This window comes from Ostrinia nubilalis, chromosome 3, assembly GCF_963855985.1.
Source record: "Ostrinia nubilalis chromosome 3, ilOstNubi1.1, whole genome shotgun sequence".
Classification (NCBI taxonomy): domain Eukaryota; kingdom Metazoa; phylum Arthropoda; class Insecta; order Lepidoptera; family Crambidae; genus Ostrinia; species Ostrinia nubilalis.
The window spans coordinates 1,172,988-1,191,243 of NC_087090.1; the positions used below are offsets into that span (position 1 = coordinate 1,172,988).

The window sequence follows — 18,256 nt, forward strand, 5'->3', positions numbered from 1 at the left end:
GTCGTCATCGCGGTCGCGGCGCGGCGGGCGCGGCTCGCGGTAGTCGCGGTAGTCGCGGTAGGCGTCGCGCGTGTAGTCGCGGCCGCAGTCGCGCTCGCACGGCTCGTGCGCCGGGTACTCGTGCGCGTAGTGCTCGTACTCGCGCCCGTAGCGGCCGTAGCGCTCGCGCGCGTAATACTCCTCCTCCAGCCGCTCGGGCCGCGCCGCCCGCGCCCGTCCGCCTGCAACAACAGAAGGTTACAACGCGGCTGTGGATTCAGCTCCTGGAAAGTCCGCATGCAGAATGTGCAAGCCGCATTCGAACATTTTGAAACACTTTATTGTAGGTACTGAGATCGAGTGTCATGGACTCGTCTTCTCAGCCAGGATGTTCTTTTCTAAGGGTTGTCATATTTGAACATCACGACCATCTCTACAGGGTATTAGGTAAATGGGTATATGAGCCGACACTAGCCCATGTTAACATGGTCATATAAATGGTATGGTGAAGTCAGAAATTTGATCTCATCATTTTAATTTTTTTAATTTTCGTACAAACATTTTTTTATAAAATCCAATTTGTATGAAAATTAAAATAATTAAAATGAAGATATCAATTTTCTGACTTCACCATACCATTTATATGACCATGTTAACATGGGTTAGTGTCGGCTCATATACCCATTTACCTAACATCCTGTATAATGTGGGGCTTCAACTTAAAAATGGGATACAAACGAGAAAAGCGATGCAAATAAATACAAAACAGCGGTTGCACAATCTCCAAACGGTCGATCCCTCGGAGCGCTCTGCAAAGGGGTCGCAAACTGCAAACTGAAAGGAGGGCATTCAAACTTCACACAGCAAACACGCGCGAGGGGCAGCCCCAGCGTCGCACTTACGCCTACGAGCCCGGCTGCGGCGCGCGCACGCGGCCCGGGCACGGCAGCACGGCCTCGGCGGCCAGCGGCGCTGCTGCAACACGCACACGTCAACCACGCGACAGCGGGCAAAGGGACTCCCGCTCCACCTATGACGGATTACGATACCGCGGTCTTCCAGCTCACCCGACACACTGAGACTAAAGCCTGGTCCGTGAGCACGTAGAATCCCGTCCAATGACCCGTAATTATGTTGCTGTCGCGCTCGCACACTCACTGCGCGTCGCACAGTCGCGACAGCAACATAATTACACGCGAGCGATAGGGATGGGTAGCTTGGGGTCATTGGACGGGATTCTACGTGCTCACGGACCAGGCTTTAGCTCAAATCAAACGAAAACCGTTAGTCCATGCTTGGTGTGTCAAATCAAACGCTGAGTTAATCGCTAGAAAAATAAACTCCAAACAGATTCAGAAGCTGGAAGACCTCCGCGAGTGACGACGCATTCGGCGAGCGGGAGCCCCTTCTGGAAGTGTGAAGCTGAGTGTTGTGTGGCGCCTGCATTCGACGGTTGGCTCGCGTTAGTAAGCGACACCCGGTAGCGAAGCGAGTTATCGCGGGCGACCGCTAAAAGTGTCAACCTGGGAACGCCACCGGCTGCCGCGTCGGCTAATAAAGGGTACGTCTGGAAATGCTGGAATAATGATCTTCGGTCGGCGGTTAGTGCGCTTGTCCGGACGCTTGTACTGAAATGAACAGGTAGGGTCAGTGGGACGGACATTCCATATGCCCGGGCCGGGGAGGCGACATCTACGTTACTACAACATGAAATCAACGGACTACTTTGACTATGAACGTGCTGTGACTAAAACAAATCTACTGAAATGTTTACATAAATTACTTACTAACAGAGGCGGGGCAAGACCTAAATTTGATGTGGGCAAGACAGATTTCGCGAGGCCTTGTTCTGTGGCGACCTGAAGACGGATTTTATGAAATAATAAAAAAAAGGGTCAAAGGTCTATATGTTACGGTCAAAGTGATAAATGTGAAAATTATGAATAATCGCCGGTTATTATGAATAATCACCGCATGATTTGGCAAATGTGATTAATATGAGGTCATTTATGTGTGTATAAAACTAAATAGGCGGCTTAGGGGTGGCCCAAGGGCCACCCCCGCCGCACCTTAACCTATTTTTTACTTTAAATCAAAACATTATGTTATAGGCATCATGGAAATGTAATATTAAGCAAGAAACATTCCAAACTCATTATGCCAAATTATATTAATATATGATGTCAAAACGTTCAAAAGTTTGGCTGTACATGAGCACGTACACAAGATGTTGTTCTCTATTATGAAATTTATTAGTACTAAGGTTGAATTATTAAATAATCACTGTTAAATGTGATTAATTTATCACTTTTACCGCGACTGTCGGTAATTATTCATAATAACCGGTTATTATTAATAATTTTCAATTTATCACATTAACCGTAACATATACATTGACAGTTTCTGATTTCTTGATTCAGTGATTATTTTTAAAGGAATATTGCGCCAAAGAGTAATGTTCGTCACTTAAAACCGTGTTGTTGCTTAATTTTGTGTCTGATTATGGCTGAATTTGTTTGGAAAAAAATATATTTTTATTTTTAACTACATTGTTTAGCTATCAAGAATTTATATTTAATAGTCAATGTTCGTATTGTGATATTGTCATCTCCACCTTGTATACATTTTTTCAAAATTTTTGATGCGCGAGGCCCCTTGTACCGCGAGGCCGTAGGCGGTGGCCCACGTCGCCTACGCCTTACGCCGCCTCTGCTTACTAATGGAAGCTACGGTATTAAGAAACTTTAATGATTTCATAATGATTAAGATTTTTGCGAGGTTGAATTTGTCTATAATGATATACATAAATAATACAACAGTCTTAATATTAAAATAGAATTTTGAAACTGGGAAGTAATAGGCTAGTATTTGAGAGACACAACTCTATAGAAAAGAAAACTGTGTGTGACAGCATAAACTAGGTATTTTATGTAGACGCGGTAGCGTGTCCAGTCAAGCTCAGTCAGCACCGTGTGTAGGTATACAAGGTGTGGTTTTGTAAAACAACGCCCATCTGAAGGGAAGTAGTTTACACGACACTGATGCAAAAAAATATAAAAAAAATATTTTCAATTCTCGTGGAAAAATCCCGTGAGTGCCATCCCCGAAAAGTGCCGTCTCGAAAGTTTTAGGAGATGTTTGAACAAGGTTTTTTACTATTAAAGTAAAAGTTTAAAATTTTATTTATTTTTCCTGTCATTACATTCACGTGTACTACATGTGTTGTTTTACAAGACCACACCCTGTAGTATTACTTCCCAGTTGCAACAAGGGCGGTGTTAGTGTGTTAGTTACCTCGCTCGCGCTCGTAGCCGTAGGAGTCGGCGCGCTCGCGGGGCCCGCCGGGGTGCGCGGGGGGGTCAGTAAGGGAACACACAGTTATTGACAAGAAGCAAACAGTTAACTATGATATTCATGTCTTAAGGTAAGTATAGACTAGAGCTTTTCTATGTAACGTAACGTTCTTGCGAATAGTACAATACAGCACGAAAAACTTTCGACCTCGAATCGTTTGCGTATTGGAATCGCCATCAAAAAATTTAGAATGAAAACTTAAACAGCGCCCCTGTGAACTTGACCTAAAGTGAACTCAGTATGAGAAATAATAATAAATAATAATAATAATAAATCTTTGGACAATTTCACACAGCGCCAGCTAGCCCCAAAGTAAGCAACTTAATGCTTGTGTTATGGGTGCTAGCTTAACGGATATACTACTTATATACTTTTTTTTTTTTTTAAATACATACATATTATACATAGTAACACCCAGACCCGTCACAGAAATTAAAATTCATCATTTCAATTTCTGCCCGGCCGGGAATCGAACCCGGGACCTCTCGGCATAGTAGTCCGCTCTGAACCACTACACCAAACGGCCGACTAAATGGTAGAACGAAACTAATTTTGACAGTCGAGATCGTCATTTATTATCGTTGAATTTAATGGCTGGGTAGCGCTTATTTCGAATACGCAAACGATTCGAAGACGAAAGTTTTTCGTGCTAGCCACACAGATAAAATGTACAATGTTTGGTTAGTGAAAGGGTGATTAAGGGTGACAATGATACTAGAACATATCATAGAGCGGCTCGTTGTTTTGTTACAAGTAATTAAATGCTCTAGTCTATACTAACCTTAAGTTATTTTTAGTTTCATTTTCAGGTTAGTGAGGATTAGACAGTTAGAGACAGATGCTGTATTAAAATTTATTGGCATTGTAGTGTAAATAAAATGTGTCATATTTAGAACAGTAGTAGTAATATTGAGCATGACGCTGTAATTAAAAAGTAATTAAGTATAAATAAAGTTGGTGGTTTGATAAGCAACTTTTAGTACAAAAATATTATGTAATAGTATTATTTTATTATTCACTTAAGCAGAAATGGATCTTCTTGGTATTAAGAACCTTGTGAAATTTTAGGTTTATATTTTGTAGTTGCCATGACTGTATCGTCTCTCCCTATCCTCCTATAAGCTGATTTTAATAGACCAATAAAAGGTTTGGGTGTCGCGGGGATCATTAGCCAGTTTTCACACATAGCCCATATCAGATGCCATCATGCCATATCCGTACTAATTAATTAATTATTATCTAAAATGTATCTTAGAGATACCTAAAGATCTATCTTCTTCAGGTCGGTGCAATAATATAAACTATTAGGCGCTTCTTAAAGGCATAGTAATTTAAATAAGAAATATCATTATAAAACAGTACTCGCTAATCAAATGATCCCCACGATACCCCCAAAATCTTGTATCGTACTGTCAGCGTTATACAGTGTGTTTGGGATAGGGCTAGCGATAATTTAAGGCGATGTTATTATGTCAATTTTATAAGCACACTAGCGGCCGCCCGCGACTTCGTACGCGTGGATCCCGTTTTACCCCCTTTTCCCGAATTTTCTTTGCTATAAACTTCACGGAGCCCGAGACCTTTCCAACGAATGCAAAACCGTGGAAATCGGTTCGTGCGTTCTGGAGTTATAGCGTCAGGGAGGAAAACCCGACTTATTTTTATATAGTAGATAAAAATACAAACAATTTTTACGTAGTCACATAAAAAATTAAGCCCGCCCCACTATTACAAGAGGAGGGGGGTGGACCCACATATGGGGGCATTTTTGTTGATAAATTAAACATCACAACAACGCCTTAAATTATCGCTAGCCCTATCCCAAACACATTGTATAACTAGTTCGTGAAACTCAAAATGGCCAAAAAGTTGACAACACAACCTTATTCCAATGAGGGCTATCGTTTTAGCGCTCACCAGTTAGCGCCACTGTAGGTAGAGTAAGGTCCTGTCACTTGCTAGTAGCGAAGACAGTGGCACCAACTGGTGAGCGCTAAAGTGGTAGGAGGACTATCGCATTTGCACTCATCAAGATGGCGCCACTGTAGAGTAAGGTCCTGTCAATCGCCAGGGGTGCCAACTGTTAAGTATAAAAACGATAGCCCTCATTGAAACAAAGACGTGTTGCGAACTTTTACGGCCGGTTCACACATGTCGTCTCCGTTTTACATTTCGTTACATTCCCTCTAATATGGTCGAGTGAAGCGGTGGCTGGTTCACTCGTCATGTCTGTGAACAGGCGCTGCTTTCGGGGACTGGTCAATCCAAGTTATTCAAATTTATGTATGCGAGTCATTTCTACTAGTACCTTAATATGTAAGTCTAGATATTAGCACGTCACTACCTTGTTTAATATACCACGCAATCTTGTATACCTACCCATTCTTATGATACACCATACAAGAATGCATGGTAAATTCAGTGAACTGCTCCTGAATCGAATGTACCTACTACTACTATTTCTATTTATTTATATTAACCGGCAGACAGTGGTGACTGAGTTTGTTGCGGCGCTTCTTCTCAGCACTTGCCAAATGTTGGTCTCGAAGCGCTGGTAGGGTAAAAAGATTATGAGACATGTAGAGGCTCCTTAAGAGCATATTTTATGACGATTTGTAAGAACTATTTATTAGTCTAAACAAATAAAGAAATTTTGACTTTGACTTTGACTTTGACTGTGTACGTTTTTTTTCTACGATGGCGTATGTAGTTGTATGAGCGACTTCACACATGACACAGTATTCTGTATACAGTAATACATACATCGACGAAAAAAAACGTACACGATAAAACGGAGACATGTGTGAACCGGCCGTTAGGCTACTTTAGGTGTCACGAATTATTTGACGCTGACATTTACACGCGTGCCGCCCTGTATTAACCGCGTGGGCGTTCGGAGCGACAGCGATGCTCGTGGTACGTGGTGCAACTCACCAGGCTGCGCTTGGTGCGGCGCGTGCGGGTGCGGCGCGTGCGCGTGCGGCAGCGGCCGCGGCAGCGACGGCGCCAGCGCCGGCGGGTGCGTCGCGCGCCAGTATGCCTGCAAACACAATGCGAGACACTGAACTTGGCTCACTTTCAACAGTATTTTTTTCTAAAGTCCGGTCGCCGAGCACGTAGAATTTCGTCCAATGACCCCAAGCTACCCATCCTTATCGCTCGCGTGTAATTATATTGCTGTCGCGCTCGCACGGGGTCATTGGACGAAATTCTACGTGTTCGGCGACCGGACTAAACTCTAAGGCTGGGTTGCACCATCTTATTTTTGCTTTGACAAACGTCAAAAATCTGTCAAACAACATACAAAAAGCAACGGTGGATTGTTAATGTTACGGTTAAAATAAGGTGGTGCAACTCAGCCTTGGTAAACCTATTCTTTCTTCACTTGCCTGGTGTGTGTACTGCCACTCTGTAGCCAGGATCTATATCAGCGGTAAGAACAAGAGATGGCAGGAGGTCCCGTACATTTAGTATTATAAAAGAGGGAAGGGGATGCTGATGGTAAAAGTTCAAAATTAACTGACCGCGATTTGGTCGCAGGCGTCCTCGAGCTGGTTCTCGTCCAGGATGACGTCGAAGTTCGCAGTGGCGTAGCTACTAAGCTTGATACAACCTAACCAGTTTAGATAGCAGTGGGGCTTCATTTTTTTGCCCCAGGGCCCTTGGTTACCTAGCTACGCCACTATGTCCATGGGGCACTGAGAGAGCTTCTCGGCGTCACCATCTGTCCGACAGATGCTTGATGGATGCTGATGGTGTTAGTCAAGACTACTGACCTCCAGATACTCCGCGATGTGGTCACAGGCGTCTTCCAGCTGGATCTCGTCCAGGATGACGTCGAAGTCCGCAGTGGCGTAGCTACTAAGCTTGATAAAACCTAACCAGTTTAGATAGCAGTGGGGCCCCATTTCTTTATTTGCCTCAGGGCCCTTCGTTACCTAGCCACGCCACTATGTCCATGGGGCACTGCGAGAGCTTATCGGCGTCACCATCTGTCCGACAAATGCTTGATGGATGCTGATGGTGTGAGTCAAGATGACTGACCTCCAGATACTCCGCGATGTGGTCGGAGGCGTCCTCGAGCTGGTTCCCCTCCAGGATGACGTGGAACATGTCAGCACTGGCGTAGCTACTAAGCTTGATAAAACCTAACTAGTTTAGATAGCAGTGGGGCCCCAATTTTTTATCTACCCCAGGGCCCTTGGCTACTTAGCTACGCCACTATGTCCTTGGGGCACAGCAACAGCTTCTCGACAGATGCTTGACGGATGCTGATGGTGTGAGTCAAGATGACTCACCTCCAGATACTCCGCGATGTGGTCGCAGGCGTCTTCAAGCTGGTTCTCGTCCAGGATGACGTCGAACATGTCTGTGGGACACTGCGACAGCTTCTCGGCTGCTACCATCTGCACCGACAGATCCCTGATAGATGCTGATGGTGTAAAGTAAGATGACTCACCTCCAGATACTCCGCGATGTGGTCACAGGCGTCTTCGAGCTGGTTCTCGTCCAGGATGACGTCGAACATGTCTGTGGGACACTGCGACAGCTTCTCGGCTGCTACCATCTGCACCGACAGATCCCTGATAGATGCTGATGGTGTAAAGTAAGATGACTCACCTCCAGATACTCCGCGATGTGGTCACAGGCGTCTTCGAGCTGGTTCTCGTCCAGGATGACGTCGAACATGTCTGTGGGACACTGCGACAGCTTCTCGGCTGCTACCATCTGCACCGACAGATCCCTGATAGATGCTGATGGTGTAAAGTAAGATGACTCACCTCCAGATACTCCGCGATGTGGTCACAGGCGTCTTCGAGCTGGTTCTCGTCCAGGATGACGTCGAACATGTCGGTGGGACACTGCGACAGCTTCTCGGCTGCTACCATCTGCACCGATAGGTTTTTTGTCTGCCCCTTGCCTCGGGACTTTATCAGCCGCTGGAGGACCTGGAAAAGCCGGAGTGGAGAGATATAATCCAAATCTTACGTATCTAGTGGTATAAGTAAACTAAATGTATGCTTATATTAGGAGGGGGTTTACCATAATCGTTTAGCTCTCGAAAGGGATCAACAATATTGCCTGAATCGGCAGTTAATGTTGTAGGAGGCCTAGGTTTTCATTTGTTTCTATTCGAAGACGATTTTTATTGTGGTCGCTGGCGGCTACAATGTCAACACAGATTTAGTTAGGTTAGTCACTTTTGAGGTCACAAAACCTGTGACGGACTTGACTTCACCATCAATTGAGGTGCACTGCGATTCTTCGAGCCAGGGAGTATAGTTAAATCCACAATCCTTCATCCTTCATTCATAGATTCCTATCGTTCATACAACATTAGCCTCATTGACTCAAGGCGTTCAAAAATTTAAAAAAAAAAATCAAAATTATTTATTTATCGATAAAAGTCTTAACAATGATGTTGTGAGTCTCATCCTTTTAAGTTTGTAAAACTTGTGTTAGAATGAGACTGCTCTTCTGTATGATAACTTGGGCCGGGTTGCACCATCTCACCCCAAACCCTGACAGACGCCAAAAATCTCTCAAACTCCATACAAAAACACGGTCATCGTCATAGTCAAGGTCAAAGCTTGGCGGTGAAACCCAGCCTTTAAACGTTCCACCACACTAATAAGGATCAATTTCTAGGAAGTCATAAAATGCTCCAAATAATGATCAAAGGCTTCTTTTTTTATCATTAGTTGGCGCATTTTGCAGAAGAAGTGTCAAAATGAGCTCACCTTCGGACTGGATATCTTCAAGTAGACTATGGTGGGCGCGAGCGAGGTCTTGGCCAGCTGGCTGGGGTGGTTGATGGTGTCGCAGTCCAACACCACGAGTTGCAGCGTGCGCGCCAGGTCGAAGATACGCTCGATCTCCGCCTGCGCCGGCGCATACCACGCACACGCACATCAGTACACGTTATTGCGAAATGGCACGTAGCTAATACAACTACGTACGATTCCTTTTAGCCTGATGTGCTGTCGTGTTGATGCTCAGGAAATGGTATGTCACAGAAAATGTATCTCTACTTAAACATCCCAGGAATAGTTGTATTATGCCTGTTTTCACCATCAATCCCTAATTTTTAAGTGACCCCTATGAAAACAAAATTTGTTAATGAGTTACCATAGGGGTTAGGTACTTAAAAATTAGGGATTGATGGTGAAAACGGGCATTATACCAACACCCACACAATATTCATCCCATTTTCATGAAACATGCCATTTTCTGAGCAGCTTTTGTTTAAAAATACATTTTATAGAGAGGCACAGTCCACACTGAATGTCTTGTTTGAGGCATTTCCTACACGAAAATACCTGATAAATTCAGTGTTAAAATCTGTCTCTTGCACTTACTAGTGGATACTGTAGAAATGATAAAAGAAGATGAGACTAACTCGAAATCATGTTAAGTGTTCAGTGTGGACCATTCCTTATGACTGTATTACATTCAAATGATTTGATCCAAAAATGGTTTAACTTTAGCAACCCTCAGTGCAGGTATCAAGACTTGGGCATGGGGGAGTTTGCACAAAAGTGCATTTGGAAGTGCAGCACATTACTTGTGTCCAAGTTTTGTGATTGGGGGACTCATTCGGTTGGGACCTAACTTTTATTTTATAGTATTCTTCTGGACATGCTTGCATCGTCATATATTTTGGAAGAGGTTGTAAGGAAGCAACCACAAAAAAATTTTTAGTGAAGTAGGTAATAGTCAGTTAATATTCGGAAACATTGCAATGACGATGGTTCAATCCCTGTTAATTTGGGTCATACCAATAACACTTTTAAGAAAAAGAATGATAACTACAGTCATTTACAGGCATTATGAACACTTTCAAGTAACGCAATCGTTGCAGTCTGATTTTTTGAATTTTTTATGGATTTTAAAGAAAAATAACTAAGTTTTGTTCAAACTTAAAAGAAAGCAGACTACAAAATTGCGTTACACAGCAATACCAATCATTCATTACATTACAAGCCTCGATCTACTCTCAAGCCTCTTCGACGAGACAACAGCTCGATGCATTTAGTCGGGTTAGTGATGCGACACTCGACGTTCAAACTATCGACGGATTATTACATAAACAGTGTTGCAGTCTCGATAGTGTCGTGACGGACGATATTTTCCCATGCACTTTTTAACTGTGGTTTCTGGTGTTTTGTAAGAATTATATTTCAATTGAGACTATCCAAATGCTTCTAGAGTGGACAGTGAAATCGTCATAAATACGTAACATAGATTCGCATTTAACTGTTCATCCATACTAAAGATAACATTAATCATATCGGTCCAGATGTAGTAACATATTTAGTTCGTAGTCATGAACAAATAATATGAAATTTTTCTGAATTAGTTTTCTCGACTCCCCAGAATGGTGGAAGCAATCGTTATAGTTATTATAAATTCGTCACGACACTATCGACGGTTAGTCGACAACTCCATTCACAGCAAGTCTACCGATCGCCGTCAACGGGAACAACGGGTCCAACCAAGCACTACGCTACCCACAAACTAGCTCACGGCGCACCTGCACCTCCTGCAGGCAATTGGTTCGCGAGTTCGACCTGTCCATGATCGGTTTCTTGGGGGGGTTATTGAGGAGCGAGCGCTTGGCGAGCGAGATATCGGCTGACACGCGTGTGATGATGATCCTGCAACACAGCAGAGGTAAAGTACCTGCACTTCCGCGAGGCACGTGGATCGCGAGTTGGATCGCTCCATGATGGCTCGCTTCGACGGGTTGTTGAGGAGCGAGCGCTTGGCGAGCGAAATGTCAGCCATCACGCGCGTTATTATTATCCTGGAACGGGAGCTGGCGTTAGCGGCTGGCGCTCCCCGGGCAGCGTGGCTAACTTCTATTGTCTAATTTATGAGCTATAGGACTGGCGTTAAGTTTTTGTGTAATCGCTAACGATGTCTCTAGTTGACGAGCTCGACCAATTAAGTTAGTCAATTTATTTAAATTGGAATGGAAGTTGCACGGTACTAATGAATTAAAGTTTGAAACACAGTATTGAATGTCTAAAGATTAAACTAGGATAAATTTCACTAAGCTATACCTACTTGCTTTTAGAGCAACGCATGTCTCGCTCTTAACATTGAATGACATCTTAACTAGAAATAAATCACCATTAGGTATATCGCGTCAGAACTAAACAGAGTCTGTACATAAAACATTTGATCTAGACTCTATTAACACATGCGGGTAACCCGATCACAACTCACCTGCCCTCGAATTTCCTCTTCAAAAAATCGAAGAGCGCCTTTTGCATCATGTCCGTGACCTCGTAGCCCTTAAGCGAGGGCCCGACGAGCACGACGGGTCGCATGGACGGCACGACGTCGTAGGGCGAGCACGTCTCCTGCTTCTTGAAGAAGGGCTTGCGCTTCTCCTTGCCGGCGGGCAGTGCGCCCGCGCCGCGGCCCCGTCCCCCGTCCGACTCCTCCCCTGCGGGCGACGCGCCGCGTTACACGCTGCCTCGCGAGGCAAGGGCACGAGGACCAGGACCCCGAAACCACAAAATAAATAGGAGCAGAAGACAATCTACGTACAGTGTCGCACGCACATTATTAAGAACGCTCACGGACATGGCCGGACCGTGAGTTTAGGCCTGGGCTAATACTACTTAGGGGCCCACGTAATTAGTCAAAGTAATTGAAAATAATTGGGACAGTAAAATATTTACAATTTGATATGTAATGTCCTTTTTGTCTCTTATGATTTTTTGTATCTGTGAAAAACTGTAAATGTATATAAAACAGGTTGTTTTGAGACAAATAAATACTTTCTATTCTTTTCTATTCTATTCTAATGAATAATTATGTCATATGATAGATCCGGCTCTGCTCACGGACCAATAGCGCGCGAAGTGTCGCGAATCAGTCGAAGCCAGTGCGAGCGCGAATGGCGTCTGCTTGAGACGTCGCGTCTGCTTATGCAAAATGAAGTAGGTACATACAGGTGATTATCTTCTGTTACTATTTATTTTGTGGGAAAACATCCGCAGTTTCGAATGTTGCCATCCCTCTCACATAAAGCGAAATGCCAGCATGAGAGAAGGTGACAGATAGATCCGAAACTACGAACATCTACAAACATCGTTTGTTTGTATCAGCAAGGAAGTAATAGAAACAGTTATTCCCATTTTGCTATCTTTGGAAATAAGTGTACTTGATACAAATAAGGCCTACGTTCTAATAAGGCCTATGCATCAGAAAACACAAATAAATCCAACCGGGATAATACTTCAAAGACACGTACTCATATGCCCTATAACCCGGTAGAGTGCAAGAGCGTCCCGATCCAAGATCCCAGCACCAATTGGCACGCGTTCTTCTGAGGTGGTGGGTGATTTCGTGCTGTCTTATAAAAATCTGGCGATTTCATCTTAAATTTTCGGTAAAATGACGCTGTTTTAGATTAAGCTTTTCTTGGTAATCGTTTCTAAATATTTCTTACCAGCTAATAATTACCTTAATTTTTACTACTGGCTATAGATGCATTATTTGTAAATTTTTAAAGACAACAAGAGTGAGATATCTAATAAGGCCTAGGCCTTATTTCAGCATGGTAGGCCATATTAGATACTTATGTTAACACCTGATTACTGACAAATTCATTAAACTAAATGAGTAAAAGAGTAACTAAATATTTATTTAATAAGAATGTTACTGACAGCACAGAAAATAAAAAGAAAACAGTCGAAAAAAATTACAAACCCTGTAAAAAAAAAGAAAAAAAATAAAAAATAAGAAAAAAAGGCGCATGTATAATTCTAAAGGAAAGAAGAATTAAATCTGGTATTATCATACCTGTCTCGAAGACAAAGTAGCAGATATGCGGCCATAAAGGACTGCTTTTGGTGGTATCACAAATATTGTGTAGGAGTTCGTAAAGATGATTCAGAAGAATTTTTATGCACTGGTTCTAATAAAAATAGAGATCTCATTTTGTTCACAAAAATTCAAGACTAAATGATATTCCTAAAGTGATTTATTTAAAAGGTTTTATGTGTAGGCCTTATTCGAACACGGTGTTTTAATAAGCCCTATACAAAAAAATAATATTGTTTGTTTTTGATATTTTTTTCAATAATATATGTAAGGAATCATTACTTTGTTACTATGAATATTTAATTTTATCTATAATTTATGTATAATTCTTAATAAGTGGAATTTAAGTTTATCTAGAGATATACAGTATATTTCTGTTTACTAGGTGTGTAAAATTTTGAAAACGCAAACAAATCGACGTGTTTAATGTTATAAGACCACATTTTGTTTAATACAACCTCAATTTTAAGGTCTAGAGGCATTTGAATCATATAGGCCTTATTCCGTGTAGGTGATTTATTAAAGCCAAAGTCAGTGGTTTCGTAATTAGCTTATTTTGAAGAAATTTAGTTAAAAGTTGTGTTATTTTTTGTAATATTGCTAAATTTAAAGGATGGAAGAAGTTAATTAACCTTGTTTTTGTTGATTGGCGTTAATATTTATAAAAATATAAGCATTTAAAGTTAGGTAGGCCATAATTGTATCAAGTACCTTAGATGGGAAAAAATCCCGGAACTTCATAGATAATAAGGACATCAGATTTTAAACCTGTAAATAAAAAAAGCAACTTCTTTGTATCTAGACCTACCTACTTTCTAATACCACGATCCTATGTTGATCATACAAACTTATTGAAATCACTTGTAATAAAAGCTTCTAGTTTTCCAAGCTTAAAAATTATTTTTAGTGAGAATTCATAAGTAGGAAGCTAATATTTCACATTTTTATACAATTATGTCGCCTTTTACATAGTAAGTACAAAATAGATTATATTTTGGGAACTTTATTACTTACCTACTTTATTGGGAACACTTAATTTTTCATGCATTTAATAGTTAATGTATAATTATTTAAAAAATAGCACTTACAGTAATAGTAAAAAGTTACATTTGTCTTTATTTATTTATGTTTTACTTTACATAATTTAAAATTAAATTTCTTTTTGGCATTACCTCACCAGACAAATGTAACTCTGTATAATTTTAATAATATATACATTATCGATACATAGATAACACCATAAATACATATTCATTACAATATAATATCACAAGACGAACACCGATAACTTAAAAAATGAGTTATTTTGCAAAATTTCACTTACGCATTAACTGGATATCAATATGTAAACGTAATAGTGAAAATTTGCAACAAGACAAAACTTTTTAACAAAATAAAGAGAACGAAAGAACATATTTCTGCAAAAAATTAAAATACTTATCCTCATTACATATTAAAATTATGTTTTAAATACGGCTAAACATAATAAGGTACTTTTGATCAGGATATATGCAATGGACAATGGAGATGGCAACAAGCAAGAATATTGTGTAACAGAATAGTCAAATCATTAAATTAAAGGAAGATAAGCGACGTTTTTACCTACGTTACATTTCAGAATAGCAGATCAACGATCTGAAATTCTGATATAAGTTCAAAACGGAACATGGACCTTTTGTCGCATGTCTTGAGCTGGATAATCTGAGTTTTGACAATAACTTTCGTGTGCTCATCAACCTTTATATGTTGAAAATTTCAGCAAATAAATACTTGGTGAAAGTTGGTAGCATTCCTGGCGAATGTGGGCTTACCTCGCTCGCAGGCGGGCGCGTCTGAAAGTATGCAGGTGAGTGCGCCAGGACACCAAGTTGCACCAGCGAGCCGTGTGTATGAGATGGTAGTACAAAGCAGTTATACATTCCATACATATCAAGATTCGGTCGGATAATTTTGGAAGACGTTATTTTGGGGGTGGATATTAGATTAACAGAATTAAGGTAAATTGTATGAGGTACTCCTATTTATAAATTTAGAAATAGGGACGGAAATAAGGACGCTATTTGCGATTATCATTATTTACATAATAAAAAAGATTATTATAGCCAATTATAACATCGAATCACTGCTACCGACGAATCGCCTCATCTTTGTTTGATTTAGTAAAATTATTATTATTGAAATTAAATAATGTTTCAAGTATAAGACAATTAGATTGAAACGGCAACAGATAAGATTTGACGATTCGGTGGGTAGACACAAAACTGCGTTGTACGTTATGCACTACGCCAGACGAAAGGAGATCAGAACTGTTCAATAGAACTAATATTTCTGATTATTTCACAGGTAAAATACATAATTTGCTTTTAGTATAGTAAAACTAGAGTCATTCATGGCAATCACGAACCAACTTTAGGGGTTTTGTTATAAATTATAATAATCTATTGAGAGATTATTTAACAATAATTTGAAACATAAACATAGGTAATAAATATTTAGCGTACGATAAATTGGTAAGTAAATATAAAAAAATATTTTAAGTTAATACATCCTAAACTTTATCAATACGATAATCCTATCAAGGGTTGCAGATGTTAAAAATATTGTATTTGTTAGTAAATCACTAAAATTATAATATTTCCCTTTTTGTCTGGCGCATGATAAAAGCATTTGACAGATGGTCACTAGACTGAATGTGCTACTTCTGTGCTATTTACTCTTTGTTGAAGTTTTATGCCAAGTACACATTTGGTACTTAACCTTAGACAAAAGGTAATAAAAAGTGCAGTGAGTGAAATTGTACATTTATTTTCACGCACATTTATGCATTTCGAATTGGACATTATTTTTTAAGACCATCTGCTTTCATTAGTAGACAGTAGAAGAAGGCAACATTCCCTTAATAGTTAGAAAGGCCAAACATGTTAGTTGAGTTTTTGGGTATTATTTATCGTAATTATAATAATAAGTACTTAGATATTAAATAAATAAAATATTATTCATAAATACACGTCATGGTATTTGCAGAAACACTTATTAAGTATCGAAATTTTGAAGTTTGATTAATATTAAAATTTTTGGGGTTAACATAAAGAAGAAAGGGTGAAACTTCATCAAATCGCAAGTAGCGTGCAGAAAAAGCACAATGCATTGCAGAAAAGATAAAAAATATATTTCAAAAAGAGAAATATACATAAAATTTTTTACGTTATCTAAAATAAAATTATATTTTTTAGACTTCTTTGCAATGCATTCAGTCATGACATACTTCATTCGCAGCATGCGCTACCGACATAATATTGTGAGGACCAGAATGTTATCGTTCAAGTTTAACTAAGAAAAACTTCAGTGTAACATTTTTAAAGCTTTTAGCAGTACTGAAAGTGCCGCAAGCCTTTAAACGACTGTCATTAATTAAGGCATGACATTCAATCTGTCGTCTGGCAAGCGAAGGGTCGCGTGGTGGGTTCGATTCCACCTTAAGCTTCAGCCAAACCAACCACTGCGCGTGCATAGGCCAATGACAGGACGCGCGATCTGCACGTGTTGGTTTGGCAATTCGATTCTCAAGTTATTAAAAATTTTCTTTGAAATGTAAAAAAAAAAAGTTTTTATAAGTGACATAGCATTCTGGTCACCACTGACGGCAGCGCACTGCGTGCGAAGCGAGCGACCACCTTATGGCTGTGACGTACCGGGCGTGGGGGGGGTGCTACCTCGGCTGGACAGCGGCGGCGCGAGCGGCGCGGCGAGCGGCGCGGCGGACGCGGGCCGCGTGTAGCGCCCGCGCGCTTGTAAGCCGGCTCGCACCGCTTCGAGCTTCACCGGGGAGGGTATGAAGCCGATGTCGCAGCCCTCTTTCACGAGACGCCCGATCCACCAGTTGTTGTCGTACTTCTCCTGGAGTGGCAACAGTTCATGGTACAGTCGTCAGCATATAAGATTAAAGTACCTATCTTTGCAGATAATTCATAGGTAAACTCGACATCAATATTGTTGGTAATTGCCTCTTCTATGATCTGAGGTAATTGCACATATTTTTTAGAGCAATGAACCCGTAACGCTGCAATTATTATCAATGTAAAGTATTTGAACTAAACAATGTGTAATTTATGAGTTCAAGTATAGTCAGTTGCCCCTAATTTAGTGGAGGTCAGTTTTGCAGAAAATCAACGCTAAGTTATAAATCTTAAATCAATCTTGCTGTGCCAAAGATTTTGCGAAAATCCACTGCGCTATTCGCACCGCAACAGCTTAATAAACAAGCGCGCTATTAATATTCGGGCCTATTCGCACCAAAGTTACCAAAGAATAAACAGTCGTACAGAACGTCCATTACCTTGATGTGCAGGAAGTCGCGCACCTCGAAGGAGATGGCGCTGCCGTGCACGGGCGAGTCGTCGTCGACCGTGCCATCGTACGACACGTTCGTGCGAACCGCGAACGCGACCGGCTTCGACTGGAACGGAGAAGGGAACAGTGTTGCCAGTCGGGTCTAGTCAGAAATTACCAGAAATATAAAAAAAGTAACCTTTTTGAATCAAAAGTAACCTTCATACGGGCCCCCCCCCCCCCGGGGGGGGGGTTCATGGATGGAAAATGAATACAATTGATCATCTAACTTCGAAAAGTGACCAGTCGTATAAAAACGTTTCATGGATTTGCGTTTTATTATCGAAAAACATTCGCTAAAACTCATTTTTTTAACAAATAATAAATCAAATTCAAGTTTAAATGCACTTTATGACATAATTTTTAAATTGTCACTATTAATATTTTTTACTGAATAACCTGTAAAGTTAATTCTACAATTTCTGAAAAATCACCTAAAAGTAACCTTTTCATTAGTGTAACCTAAAAGTAACCACAGCAGTTCAAAAGTAACCTAAAAGGTTACAAAAGTAACCTTCTGGCAACACTGGAAGGGAAGAACATGAAGACAAATGTAGCTTTAACAAGATTGTGTTGTGAATCAATGAAAGACTCAATGCCTGGTTATTTCAGTCATATTTCATAACATTTGAACCATCAATAATTAAACCACTCCGGCATGACGGTTACAGTGCTCAGAACGCATAATAGCTTT

General features: G+C 40.8%; 1 protein-coding gene across 1 annotated transcript in view; it reads right to left on the minus strand.

The window, feature by feature from the left end:
* Positions 1–7,254: 7,254 nt before the first annotated feature.
* The window catches only part of LOC135088042 (voltage-dependent L-type calcium channel subunit beta-3), a 116,625-nt gene continuing 105,623 nt past the window's right edge, over positions 7,255–18,256 (minus strand). Inside the window, exons 5-14 of the mRNA XM_063982922.1 lie at positions 17,510–17,629; positions 16,866–17,070; positions 11,566–11,788; positions 11,017–11,140; positions 9,075–9,215; positions 8,115–8,282; positions 7,954–8,061; positions 7,793–7,900; positions 7,632–7,739; positions 7,255–7,485 (exon numbers count right to left, since the gene is read on the minus strand). Coding sequence (XP_063838992.1) covers positions 7,255–7,485; positions 7,632–7,739; positions 7,793–7,900; positions 7,954–8,061; positions 8,115–8,282; positions 9,075–9,215; positions 11,017–11,140; positions 11,566–11,788; positions 16,866–17,070; positions 17,510–17,629 — 1,536 coding nt within the window. The remainder of the gene's footprint in view (positions 7,486–7,631; positions 7,740–7,792; positions 7,901–7,953; positions 8,062–8,114; positions 8,283–9,074; positions 9,216–11,016; positions 11,141–11,565; positions 11,789–16,865; positions 17,071–17,509; positions 17,630–18,256) is intronic.